The sequence below is a fragment of the Passer montanus genome, unplaced genomic scaffold (assembly GCF_014805655.1).
Source record: "Passer montanus isolate IOZ18808 unplaced genomic scaffold, ASM1480565v1 scaffold16, whole genome shotgun sequence".
Lineage (NCBI taxonomy): Eukaryota > Metazoa > Chordata > Aves > Passeriformes > Passeridae > Passer > Passer montanus.
This window is the reverse complement of record NW_024363160.1, coordinates 6,201,567-6,216,084: the sequence shown is the minus strand read 5'-3', so window position 1 is coordinate 6,216,084 and position 14,518 is coordinate 6,201,567. Positions and strand designations below refer to the sequence as shown.

Sequence of the window (14,518 nt, the reverse complement as noted above, 5' to 3'; positions counted from 1 at the left end):
GATTATACTGTTTGTGAACGTATTTGAAAAGTATCAAGTGCTCTTTGAGAGGTATGTGATGGTATGCTACAAAATGCTTCCTATTTAGGAATATGTCATGCTGACATAACCAGGCAGTTTTCAGCTCTGCTTCCTAGGCTGTGAACCTTGAATTCTTAACCTTAAGTGTTGCTGTTGAGTTTAAAGCCCTCCCTTATTCCAACAGTCGCTTGCAAACTTTATCAACAAAAACCATTCAGATCAATAACCAAAGAGCCAAAGGCCTCTGTATGATCACTGGGCTGCTTGAGCCCAGTATCCATTTCTGAAAATGAGAACAAACAATGCCAGTTCCCTAAAACACCTGAGGTTAGTAAAGAAAAAAATGGGGTTTAAGTGATAGCTGCTTTCCTTTTTAAAGAAGAGCCCCCACCTACCCACATGACACAAAAAAAGGTGAAAAAAATCTTTGTTCTCCCTGCACAACATGTAATGAGAACAAAAATGAGACACAGCATCAGTAGCTGGAGGCACAGCACTCCCCAGACAACATAAAACTCTTAATACTGGCTGTGACCACTACACACCTGTATTGGATCTAGAAGTTTACTGCAAACAGAGATGGTCTATCCTTTTAAATAACCCACCCCCTTTGTTTAAGATCAGAAATGACACAACCAGGCTCAGCTCCATGGGCCTTACTTCAGCAGTCTCTGCTGCACTTCCTCCCAGGCGCTGGTGCGGCTCTCGTCCGTGTACATGCGGAACAGGATGCGCAGCCCACAGGCCAGGCTGCTCGTCTCCTGCTTCAGCAGGTTGGGCTTGGATTTGCCTTTGAAACCTACAGGAATTCCAAGCATCCATTTAGATTTTTGGTTCAGCTGGCATTCTTTCTTACCAGTCCCCCACTTCTCTTTCTAAGCATCTTCTGCACACAGACAGAAGAATCACCTCAAGTAATTAATTTCTCATAATATTTATTACAAGGGAGCATTGATAAAAATTAACCTATTTATATGTGCCATAATTGTGTTTGGCATCCATTTTTAGCATCAGCTTACAAGTGGCTGTGAAACCTGTGTTTGTGCCTGCAGTTTCCAAGCATGGGACTCACACCTACAGCAAGAATCAGTTTGGCAGCTGTACCTCAGTGAAACCTTAAATTTTAGCAAACCAGAGGTATTTGCACCTCCACAGTTTAGATCTCCTCCCTTTATGAATCCTATGCCTATAAAGCTAAAGCTTCAACTTTTACATTTGGTATCGAAGTACTTCTGACCTATTTTTGGGTCAATTCACACTGTCACAAAGTATTTCTTCAGGGGGACTGACTCACCTGCTTTCCAGAGAGCAGTTCTTTGTTCATTGTTTGAGTTAAATGCTTTAGCAAATCTGTGAGATTCCAGCAGACAATCGAGAAGTTTGAAAAGCTGCTGCGATGTTAGGAAACGATACATCCCTTGATCCTGTGTATCCACATGGACATCAAAGTCTACTGCATCTCTCTATTGCAAAAAAAGAGGAAAAGGAAGAAAAAGATTTGAAGTAAAAATTCACAACTGTTTTCAGCAAGCTCCTGTGATAACTCAATCCTACCCTGTCTACAACTGTATTTGCACTTAAACTTAATGCTGTATTAAAGGTTGTACCCACATCCCAGTTACAAAAATCCCTTTGAGCAATACATATTTTATTCTCCACAGTGCTGCCCTGGCACAGCAAATACAATTTAAAGGAAGTTGTAAAAGATCTCAACAGTCCAATGGAAATTCCCAAACACATGTAAAAAATGTAAATTAGCAGATGCTACAGCAGTTCAAGAAACTTTGTATTAAAACCTTTGTAGGAAAAGGTGTTGAAAGGAGAGGTACCTATCAGTTCCACTTACTTGTGCTGCTGCTAGATTCTCTGCATCCTCTTTTTTGCTAGTTGCTGGGAAGAACACAATGTTATCGATGGTCTGAATAAGTTCCAGCTGTACAACACATTTGATCAAAAGAGCAGCAAATAACTTCTGTTCTGGAAATTCTGTAAAGGAAAGAAAATTACTTGTTAACTAAAGAACTTTTTTGAGCTGTTTTGAGGGCATGTTGAAGAACAGTTTAACTTCAAGCACATGTGTAACCCAAACCTGGAATCCACCTGCTGGAATTACTAATACCAGGACAGATCACCATGTTACCAACTGGAATTTCGTAAAAAACTGTTTCCCGAAGTTGTCTGTGATACATTGGATCAACCTGGTTCAGTGTTACCTAAAAATCACCAAAATGAGTGACGTGGACCTTCAGTGCTATAGCAAGAGCCAGAGGCTGTTCCCAGGCAGGAGGCTTAGCACAGCTTTGGCATCATGATTGTTTGCAGCTGTGGCAAGTACTGATGTACCACACGACCATTTTGAGCAATGAAACATAACTGCAGAAGGATCTTAAATAAGGGTTTGATACTCCTCTTCTAATCATATACAGAATTCTTTCTCAGCTACTGCTTCTGTTGCATTATGCACTGAAAATCTCTGCTCCTAAGAAAAGAAATCTCACAGAGCACTGTAAGAAGACTACTATTTCAATATTTTGCTTTGGCTAAAAAGCCTAGAAGCTTGCAGTTGAACTCTTAGATTTTTAAAACACAGGCAAATATGTGGACCCATAGGAGTCCAAGAGAATTCTGTCACACTACATGAAGACAAAAATGTGATTTCTTCACATCATGTTTCTGAAGTCACAGCTGGGACTGTAAGTAATATATCAAAGATCTAGTACACACTACTGTACACAGATAGCAGATGCCAAGCCCTGCAGAGCACGCACTTGCTGCTGGCCTGGCTTTACTTGCTTCTTCCGCTACCGTGGCCCCTGTGCTGGGCTGATATGGGCGCCCGTCTGAACAGCGAGGCTGGATGGAGTCATGGATATCTACTGACTTCTGGGAGATTGTATCCTGAAAAGAAAGAAAAAAAAAAAGTAACTAACTTAGAGAAAACTTCTGGTAATTGGTAATAGTGCTGTGCTCTTCAGAGCTGAAGACATTTGCTGTTTCAACACTGCACTTTCATTCTCTTCAGTCATATTTGCTATGAGCATTCATGAAAGATGTACCGGAAAGATGAGCTACTAAGAAACAACTGAAAATTTAACAAGTAACAAATACTTAAGTACACAGAAAAGGCAATGAGCAGCATTTTTCACATAGGTTTCTGTACTCCCTCCAAGCTTTTCTTCTGTCATCCAAGAGCTACTAAAGCTTTTACAAGATCAAGAGTAAGAGGTTTACTGGCAGGTTCCTGCAAAGAACACCTCAGCTTCTCATATCAGTAGATAACCAAAGTTTTCATCTCTACTAAGTAAAAATATATATTTTACTAGGTATCATGTCTACTGATAGCAAAACACTCCACCATATTTGAGCAGCCTAAAGAAAAATGAGATGAAATTATCCAAAGCCTGCAAAGATTCCATCCTACTAAATGAGAGAGGCAAAAATGTTTTTCCTTTAGTATCATTTATTTCACCATTCATTTATTTCATTATTTATTAATTTATTAAGTTCTGTTAATTCTGAAGTTGCAAAATATCTTTTTACACTGAAGACAAAAATTTTTTAAAACATTCACGTTAAAATATTTCAAAGGGAAAAGATCTTTCAATTTATTCAAGACTAAGACATTTATTTGCCATTTATGCATGCTATTATATTTGACATAAATGGATCAAAAAGATAGCCAATATGTTTAGATCAAACCATATAAGTGAGTCATGGTACAGCACAAAGGTACGATACCCATATAATGAGAACTGGACGTCAGAAACATTTACTCTGTTTAAGCTGAATTATGGTAACACTTCATAAAGATAAATGGAGGGAGTCAGGCTCTCTCAGTAAAGCTCATTTGGGACCATTATCCTTGAGCAACTTGTATCAAGTGCTTCATTAATCTATAAAGAACTTTATGCAGCAATCTTGTGAGAATGTCCAAAAGCTAAACTAATTCTCATCAGTAGCAAGGCAGCTACAGGAGCTGTCACTTGCAGGCAAATCCAGACTTCACATCACTTTGTTCAATCAACACCAAGAAATCTGATGGTTATACAAATTTTCTATTTTAAATAGATATTTAAGGTCTTATTACAAGAGAAAATTTGGAGGCAAAAAAAGTAAATCTGTCAATCTATCCCTCTTCAGCAGTTTCTCTTCTTTCCAATACATCAAAATGAAAGAAAACTATGACCCAAACCACAAAAAACCCAAAGGCCAAATACAGTATTAGAGAAACCTGCCAGACACACAACATTACCTAAAATGAACAAAGGTAACTACCTACAGCCAATTTATGGAAGTCATCTTTGCTGCAAACAAATAGATACTTTTTTATCAATTAATTTCTTGCCATTTTTAAACATTAAATAGCACTTGAGCTGGAAAAAAAAAAATCACATACATCAAAACTGAAAAATGTATTTAAACCAAGTATATTTTTCACCTATTCTATATCACAACACATTTGTACTGAGCTCTTGCAATCTTAAATTATTGTTTTATTTATTTCAGCACCTTACCAGTTTTTCTTTTCCATCAGAGGGAGAGGCAGAGCAGAACTCCCCACCGACCGGTCGCCAAGTCAGCAGCCTTGAAAACACAACACCAGTCCCAAATTTACTATGTTTCAAATATAAATCAGAACCAACGCTCTAAAAAGTCCCCTTCAAGATGGTGTGGGTTTTTTGCATTAATTTTAATTCTAAGCGCACTTTGCTTTTTCATCCATGTTCAGAAGTGTAAGTACTGTGTTTGTAGAACTTCAACGTTTCTGCCAACTACCTTGGATATGGACAAGTGGGCTGTATTGAGGTGGATTAGCTTTTCTCAGAAATACTGGATTTGTCCTAAGGCAGTGTTTTAGTGCCATTAGTGGGCCTCTTCTCCCACACTGCCTTAAGCCTGACCTAGAATAAGGAATGAATCTACTCCAGAAGAAATCACACAAACATTTGAAGATATTGTGCATTCTCTGTCTGGGGTATATTCCAGGATTATGTTTCTAATTCTATTTAAAAATCCACCTCTTCCTCTCAGGATTCATTGCTGTTAGAGGTATCAAATCATTGACAATACTTCTGATCTCTTCCCTGCTGATTTCCTACAGGACACTGCTGTCTTGAGGATCTTAACCTTAGCATTAAAAAATTTCTACACTAATTGTAACTTACTGACTGTGCCTGCCAAGAATCAAGAGAAATTGGATTAAATAACCTAAGTTGTCCCATTGTTTCTTGTTGTATCCAATTTACTGCTGCAAAGTAAGATTTTGGTTACTTGTCATTGTAATGACCTCAAACTCTTTAGTCTCAATCTGCATGAGGTAACACATATTGGACATTTGTATCTGCATTTCCTAAGGGAGAGCTTTTACACCGAGTTAAGCTTCCTAAATAAATATACCACTGATCTCCAGAAAACTGAATACTGGATAATGAAAAAGAAAAATTGGAGATAAGAAAAGACAAAATCTTGAGGCAGGTCATAAGGCAACAAATAAAGTAGAACAGAGAACTGAATTGATTCTTGAAAGCTGCAAGAACATAAATTGAGGCATTGGGATAATGAGCCATTGTGAGTCGGTAGAGGCCAGACCATCACAATTTATGCAAGGGACCAATTCTAACTCTTCAATTTTTTGAAGACAAAGAGGGCACTCACACTGGATTTCTCAGCAACAGAAAGCCAAGACTCACTCTCATGAAGCTTCAGAAAATTAAATTAACAAAAAAATATAAACAGAAGAGAAATTAAAGTAAAAGAAAAATTAAAGAAACTATTAAAATAAGCAAAAATCAATAGACTAGATGAGCAAACAGTGAGGTGGATTGAAAACTGACTGAGCAGCTAAGCCAAGAGGACAGTGATTAGGTGCACAGAATCTAGCTGGAGGCCAGATACTTTCCAGGATCAATACTGGGCCCAATCTGTCCATCCTAATGATCTGGGTGATGGGGCAGAGAGGACTCTCAGGAAGCTGCATGACACAAAGTAGGAGGAGTGGCTGATACACCAGAGGGTCATGCTGCTATCCCAGAGGGACCTCCACAGGCTGGAGAAATGGGCTGATGGGAACCTTGTGCAGTTCCGTGAGGGAAGAACAAAGTTCTCCACCTGGGGAGGAACGAGGCCATGCCCCAGGACGTGCTGGGGGCTGCCCAGCTGGGAAGCAGCCTGGCCCTCAGAGAAGGCCCTGGGCATCCTGGGGGACACCAGGAAGGACATGAGTGAGCAGGGGGCCCTTGCTGCAGAGAAAGCAAATGCTACCCTGGGCTGTGTGAGGAGAGCTGCCAGCAGGTGGGAAGGGGACCCTGCCCCTCTGCTCAGCACTGTGGCCAGTCCTGGGCTCCCCTGTTTCAGAGACATGGACCTACTGGAGAAAGCTCTGCAAAAAGTCACAAAGGTGAAGAAGGAACCAGAGCATCTCTCCCATGAGGAGAGTCTGAGAACAGGAACTGCAGAGCCTGGAGAGGAAAAGGCTCAGGACATCTCAACACACTATAAATATCTGAAATGTGGGGCGCCAAAGCAGAGCCAGGCTTTTTCCAGTGATTCACAATGCCAGGACCAGAGGCAATGGCACAAACACAGGAAGCTCCCTATGAGCAATAGGAAACACTTTTTCACTGTGAGGGTGATCAAACACAAGGCAGAGGTTACCCAGAAAGGCTGTGGAGCTTCCCTCCTTGGAGATATTTGAAAGTCAGGACATGGTCCTGGGAAAAGTGCTCTGGGTGGCCATGCCTAAGTAGAGGGGTTGGGCCTACAAACCTCTAGAGCCCTTTCCAACTTCAGCCATTCTGTGCCATTCTGTGTTAGTATCTTCAGCTATCAACACCTCAGTGATCTGCAAAGCTTGGCAGAAGCATGGTTTGTGGTTTTCTAGTAACTGATCCTTGCAAAAATTGGTAGCTGAGTAAATATTATAGTACATTTTCCAAACAAGGAAATATGATCCACTTTCTTTGCAAAAAAGTAACTTGCCAAAACCAGCAGAGGCTGATACTGTAACTAAGAACTCGTGCAGCCAATGTTGCAGCTCTTAAATTAGCGAAGCTGCACAACACCTGGAAGATATTTCATATGAATGCTAAAAAAGAACAAATGTAACCCCATCTGATCAGACTATTAAGAACTTCTGCCAGAAGACACTTTACACTCCAGAGAGTTGCAGCCTCTGACTATTTGAAGACAACTGGCAATAAAGCACTTGCCCATAAAGTTTTCATACACACCACCGTGTGATTTGTCTGTCTTCATTTCAACATTAACTACTGTGTTACTTCCAGGCATGGAAAAACAAAGGTAAAGACATCATTTGCCTTCTCTAAGCACTGAGGCAGGCACCACAACAAGCTGAGTATTAAAACTGCATTGTCAAAAAAGAAAGCAATAAAAACACTAAGAATGGGAGGGGAGAAAAAGTTCCAGCGCAAAAAAAAAAACCCCAAAAACAAACAAAAAACCCCAAAGGCTAATAGAGGGACTAAGAAATAAAATATGAAATGTCAGCCAAACCAGGAGTCTCAGAAAAAGAACCAGATGCCATAAAAAGAGAGGCAAAAAAGAAGTGTCCTCCTAGGACTCAGAAAGAGAAGGAAAAAGAGATGAGTACCCTCACATAAAATCAAAATGAGACTACAAAGGTTGAGAACCTCCCAGAAATTTAAGGAGGAATAATATAATGAAATTCTCAAAAGATTATATAGATAAATTAAAAGACAAATAAAGAGAAAGTAAAAGCAAGGAGATGTGATACTCTCCCAAGGAAAAGAATCCATTTGAGAAGCAGAAGGGCCTCAACATCAAAGCAAATATTTAAAATTAGATATTTAAAATTATATATAACTAAAGGCAACAGGAGTATTTTGAGTATGTCTAAATATTAAGCTATCCAAAATGGTGCTCTAGAACGGCTTCTAATATTCAATTATAAGAATACCCAGAAATTTAAGTTTTGATCATAAGCTGAAACCAAAGCAAATATTCTGCTAGTGAATATTAACTTCAAAATCTTTCAAGTATCGGCCATAATAAGTTAGGGTTAATTCGGTTGGACTTCCACATCCAGAGATGTGGCTTACAATTTTATTTTTGGCAGTTATCAAAATGCAGAAGTATCTTGCTAAATATTCATATGAATGCTAAATATTTCAGCTAAATATTTCAGCTTCATTTTATAGTTATTTTTTGATAGAATTAGTTTATACCAACTTACTTTAAAAAAAAAAGGAAGGTAGTGACAGATTTTATCTTTTAATGGATTGATGAAGCTCTCTTACAGTCCTATCTGATATACAACTCTAAAATTAAGGAAAGACTGACATGTAGAAGGTTCCTTTAGCTTCAGTTTTCTTCAGGATTAAAGTAGGTCCCAGAAACAAGGAATATGAACTGGATGAAACACAGCACTCAGATTACTGCAGCCTTACTCCAAGAAACCTCACACAGAGTCATTATATGAATGAAAAGAATTACCAAATATCCAAGATCATTTTCACAAAAATATTAATATAAACATATGATGGAAATTAACCCTCACCACAGAGACTTAAATCTGTAAGACTGCTGCAGTATTTTATGGCAAAAGCTCTGCATGTAATTACAAACAGCAATGCCTGCATCTTCTATTACAAAAAAGAAAATAACAAAAAAAACAGACAGGACTTCTCTAAAAATCCAAGACCTTAAAACTGATTCATGTTACATTCCGGGGGTTGTTGGAGAGTTTTTTTGCTTATCTCCTATACAGTATTTTAGTTTTTAACACTTCATCATTAACAATAGAGAAGAATACCTACACCTAATTTATCACCACATTGCAAGTAAGTCTATTTCTCTTTAGTCCTCACTTAACAGCTTTTTGTTCATCCCACCTATGAGATATCTAAGAGTTTGAAATGTGTAAATAATCTAGTGAAACTATTTTACAAAGTATAAATAATAACAGTTGTCTTACGCATGAGGGATTGTAGTTTTGAAAATATCCAGCATGCAAGTGCAAGTTTTATCCCAGATTTCTAGGGTAAACTTTTCACCATTAAGGATGACAACATTCTCCAAACAGTTTGTACCAGATCGTGCCAGTTGTTCATTGTCTGTAAGAGACAAACAGGGTATTTGTTCATTCACATTCAACAGAGTAAAATGTTAACATTGTTTTAACATAGTTTGTACAGTTCCTACCTTGCTGCACACACCAGTACAGCTGTGCAAATATATCATCCAAAAGAACATCACTAAGTACTTCTAAATACTGTGTAAATACATCACAGATTGCATAAAGTGCATGGTTACAAGTAGTTGTCATCCATTCAGCTTTCTAGGAGTCAAAAAAAAAGAAGAGTTACAACCTGAAGGTGAAACTTCTGGACAAGCATATAGATGAACATTTGTATTTACTCAATTTGCTTTATAGTGACATGAAATTCATTTCTGCATCTCAAAACATCAAAATTTGGAGCCTTAATTCCTGCTTTGCTAACTAGCACGTTTAAAAAGAACTACAGGAACAGACAAACAACTGTCTTAGTGTCCAATCCTAGCTCAATGATTTAACACCAAGCTAAAGCTGTTTAAGCATTTTCCAGGGAAAAAAAAATTAATGAAGTGAGACATGTCCTACTACAAATAGCCAGACAAAGCCTCACAAACAATTGACAATTTTGATCTAACTTCTAATACTAATATTTTACACATTAGTTACATTTTGAAGCCCATTTGAGTTGTTCTTGAGAACAGTACCTGGTTCTGGTTTGGCAGATCAAAACCCAAATGGCTGGTCAAAAGTGTGCAATGATAGCACAGTACTGTTTTGTGTGGTTTATGTTTGTTTGTGGGTTGGTTATGGGTTTTTTTGGTTTCAGTTTGCCTGAGGTGTTTTTTTTTGCCTTGTCGTCAAAAATTCTCCTAATTGTGACTTCACTGCTGACTACAAGTCTCACTCAAGTGAGCACGTTGTGTGTCTCACATTCCAAACATCACGTAAAAGCTACAGTTCTTACAAACCCTAGATACATTGTATTTTATGCTATTCTTCTGCTGTTCCTAGTGTAAACTCCTAGGTCTTTTACACATATGGCTTTAAAAAATGAAGAAAGTGACAACACCTGCCAACAGAAGGCCATTAAAACAAGACAAGGCTACTAGAACCACACGTCCACCATCAAGTTTTGAGGTTTACCCTACATTACTTGACTAAGTTATATTACAGGTTGTCTACTGTAGATGAGGTTCTCATGTAAATTATCTTCCTCCACTTTTATCACCTCAGTCTGCTGTTCTGGCAGTTTCATGTTGTCAAATATCCTGAAGACAATCCGAAACAAATCCTGCCACCAGTGTTTTTCATAAGTATGGCCATATGTCTTCATTATTTCAAACATTACTGTTAATCCCCTGAAATGATAAAAGAACAACTTATACCAGGAGGTACAGAAAGACATGAACAAGACCAAGTAAGTACAACTACAGCAGCAATAACAAATTCAAATACTGTTGAGAACATTATACATACACATGTGTACACAAAATATAAGTAGAAAATCAGCTTGTAAAAAAGCATTTTATGGTTGCAGGCAATAGCCAAAAATATTTTTGAGAGCTGTGGTAAATTAAAATTAAAATAGTAAATCAACTCTTTTACCAAGGCCCACAAAAATTAATAAACAAATATTTCCAGTTAAAAAGTACAAAAGTCTAGAAACCATTATTAACCTTCGCCAGCTATAAAGGGATCCAGATGCACAGCTCCCATGCCAATGTGTAAATTTAAAGTTATTTGTGTACAACCCCTCATATTTCACATCAAAACTGTAACTGAATACACTTTACAAGGGAAAAATCATATTCCAGGAAAATAAGCAAGTTTTACATGAAATCAGAGTACAGCTTTGCTTTTTTTAACCATTTCTGCAATCCTTAATCACTTAATGAATCATGGTATAAAATGAATTTTAAAATCCCCAAGGTAAGTGGGATGAGCAAGACAGAATGCAATCACATCTACATAACTTTGTTGTTTATTATAACAGAAAATCAAAATTTCAAATGTACAGAACACAGACTTAATTTCTATATTCCAGTGTCTATTTAAAAGGTGTTTGTTGTTTCCGCAGTTATCACCCAAATTAAATACTTGTCATTTTACAGTGATTACATTTACCAAGAGTTGTTTTTGTTTCAAAATATAAAGTAAGCCTTTTAAAGTTTGAATTACAAATACTGATTGTTACCTGGTTCTTACATCTAATTTGCATCTATTGATGATACAGGATAACTCAAAGAGAATTGGGAACCATCCTCGCACCCACACTCTGTCTTCAGGAGCTACATTCATATCATCACTTGTGTATTCCTTGAATGCCTTCAGAAGGAAACAGTTACACAGTCACAGAAGTTAGATTCTTCAAAATAGAACACAATTTGGACTGTAAGCAACAATCTCTCCTGCAAGAGTATTACACCCTGATACCTCATGAGCTGGCAATCAAAACAGTAACACTGGGAAAATTAAGTGTTTTTCCAACTAATGCTTAGTTTATTATGATGAATAAACTTAAAAAAATAAACAAGATTAGAAATTCAAGCACCAGTTTTTGCTTGCAGTTCCGTGGGAGTCTCTTGCTCTCATTTTTTTATAGAGATAGCTCTGAAAGTGAGGACCTAACCATAACATTTTGAGGATATCAATATTTTTGGTTATCCATTTCTTCACATTTCCCTGCAGACAGCAGATCCTGAGATATGCTGATTTCCAACAGCTCTCAGGAATGCGAGTCATCAGCTGAACTGGGTGATAGGGATGGGCAAAGGGGAATAAAAGAAGACTAGGAAAATCACTGATACTTTCAAAGCCTGTGGCATTTTAAACTTATATTGTTTCTGAATAAAGTAAATTTCTCATTAATCCATGAAACTTGGAGGGAAGCCAGTAAGTGTAGCATAACTCTTTTTTCTCTACAAAAGCCCTTGTAATTTAGTTAACACAGACTATACCTGAGGCCTGTCAGACACGTATTTTGCGCAGTGGCGAATGAGGCGGATCGCTTCCATACTGGTATCTGGAAATGCTGCATTGCAGGCAAATTCAGACAAGCACTTCACTGCATCCTGGAAAGAATCTATGGTTGCTGGGAAGTGTTTTTCAAACACGATTGCTGAGAGAAAAGTGTGAACAGGAGAAAAAAAAAGTGTCATGCTTTAAAATCTATTAATTCTAATATGAACTGTCTGTAACAGAAGTCATGAGAGACTGGTTCATTGATTGGTACTGTCAAATGCCTGAGATGAAAGAAAAACTAAAGAAAAAGAAGGAATAAAAAAAATTTCCCAGAGGGCATTTCATTTTGACAGTGAGTATTTAAAGTAAATGAAGGTAGCACCTGGACTAAATCAGGGAAATGTAACAGTTAAGAGAGACTAGAGCAATAGGCTTACTGTTTAACACTAGTCTGTGTCACCACAGCTTAAGAGAGACACATGAAGTATGGAGTTCCGTCTACTAATGGACCTCCTCCCCAGCAACAGGCTGCCTTGTTTTTAAATAGCTGCCTTTGAAAAAAAAAAAAGTGCTTCATCAAAGATGAAACAGTTTCATAAACTTGCAGATGTTCAGACAGAATAAAGAGATCCCTTAAAGCCTGGGATCTAGATTAGAACAAAGAGAGAAAGAAGAAATCATCATAGTGCCTCCCTAGATCAGCACTTTCTCCTACACAGGCCTTACACAAGCACAATTCAGAAAAACAAGAGAAAGATAAGTAAACAACCTATTAGTAAAATATGTATATAAGCTTTTTTTGGTTTTTTTTTGGGGTTTTTTTTTTTTTTTTTTTGCTAGGGGAAACCCCAGAATACTTCACTTAAATAAAAATGTACACACTAAATAGAATTATCTAAGGCCTAAGTTATTTTACTACAGAATGCAACAAACAGACAAGTTTTTTTTAAAAAGGCAAAAAAGAAAACCAGTTAACTCTAATCTTATTGAATGACTTTGGTAAGCATTTTCCCCGAGAAGTGATTGGAAAGTGTAAATCACTGGTTCCAAGACATGAAGCAGGCTCTACTATGCAGGCTGTCAGTCCACAGACAAAGCTTCTTGGGCTCTGGAGTGACACTCGCTTCCATGATGTCTGAATGTTGTTCATACTCACTGACAATGTGTCCTGTAGTCTGGAATGCCAGTTCCACTATACTTTCATCCTGATCTGAGGCTGCCAGATGAAACACTGAAAAAATGTTTTTCCAGCCAGAACGAATGTTAGCAGCCTGGGAATTCACCATCTGTGCAATACACCGTACAACCATGTCTCGAATAGTAGGAGACCTAAATTAGGACAATAAACAATATTTTTTTCAACTATATTACATAATCAATTAGAATAGTATAATTCTCTAACGACTGATTTTACAAAAGCAATTTGAAACATTAATTGCAGAAGTTGATGCTTGTGATCCCAGGCAATTCAGTTAATTGTATGTTATTACCTGTTTCTCTTCATGATATGTTCAAATGGTCTTAGGAAGTCCTTCTGGAATCGGAAATTAGCAAGTTCTCCTTTTTCCAAGAACTTCATTGACAATTGCCTTAATGAGTCTACTGCAAAAATAGCTACATCTTCATTGGGATTGCAGCCAACCTGAGAATGTAGAATAGAAATGCAGAGTAAGCTTGCATCAGAATTCATATGGATTCAGCACAAGCTGCCTTTACAGTTGATAACAGAGAACTAAGCAGTACTGAAAAATTAACAAAATTAAACAGAAGTCAATTCCAGAAACCACACTGTTTATGCAATTCAGTAATCCCTAATTCCAGCTAATTTCTATGTTAAATAATCCGGCATTTAAAACCTCCTAAAAATAAGCAAGCCATCTAAAAAAGACTTCAACAGCTGTATTAAAAATGCATGTCAAACATTCATTTGATAAAGAGTCAATTTAAACTTGAAGACAACCTCTTAAACCAAGCATCATGAAACACCCCAAAAATAACAGCAAAAACTAACAGCAGCCAGTTTACCATGACTCAGGTCATGGTAAATAACTTAATGTAGATTTTTGTTTTTATATTTATTATACTGTGTACCTCTGCCTTCTCACAGGTCTTTCCAGCTTGACAATTTTTGTTTGTTTAAGCTTACAGAGAAGGACAGAAAAACCACTCTGATTCATATATGCATGATCTTCCAATAAATCTCAAAATAATCTGTATAAATAACTGAAGGAGTATGCACTATAAGCATTAACAGGGATACCTTATTAAAATGATCACCAATAACTTCCCAGATCCTAGACCACTGTAACCGTATCCGGCCCATGTTGTAATAAGAAATCTCTACTATCTTCTGCAGACTAAACATTCGAGGGTGGGTAGCAGACAGCAGCTCATCCATAGACACAGCACAAAGCCAGCGAACGAAATCCACTGTTGAATGACCACAGATTTTAATGCAATATTTTTCCAAGGTTTAGTTTACAGGGGTGGGGAGGGGTAGGG

General features: G+C 37.6%; 1 protein-coding gene across 4 annotated transcripts in view; it reads right to left on the bottom strand.

The window, feature by feature from the left end:
- Positions 1-14,518, bottom strand: part of ARFGEF1 (ADP ribosylation factor guanine nucleotide exchange factor 1) — an 86,072-nt gene that overhangs the window by 2,591 nt on the left and 68,963 nt on the right. For all 4 annotated transcript variants that reach the window (XM_039702855.1, XM_039702857.1, XM_039702856.1 and 1 more), the window contains 13 exons: positions 14,277-14,446; positions 13,507-13,658; positions 13,173-13,345; positions 12,013-12,173; positions 11,250-11,380; positions 10,284-10,413; positions 9,202-9,337; positions 8,975-9,113; positions 4,536-4,605; positions 2,790-2,919; positions 1,868-2,007; positions 1,316-1,484; positions 682-820 (listed from right to left, as the gene is read on the bottom strand). In XM_039702855.1, the coding sequence (XP_039558789.1) occupies positions 682-820; positions 1,316-1,484; positions 1,868-2,007; positions 2,790-2,919; positions 4,536-4,605; positions 8,975-9,113; positions 9,202-9,337; positions 10,284-10,413; positions 11,250-11,380; positions 12,013-12,173; positions 13,173-13,345; positions 13,507-13,658; positions 14,277-14,446 (1,840 nt within the window). The remainder of the gene's footprint in view (positions 1-681; positions 821-1,315; positions 1,485-1,867; positions 2,008-2,789; positions 2,920-4,535; positions 4,606-8,974; positions 9,114-9,201; positions 9,338-10,283; positions 10,414-11,249; positions 11,381-12,012; positions 12,174-13,172; positions 13,346-13,506; positions 13,659-14,276; positions 14,447-14,518) is intronic.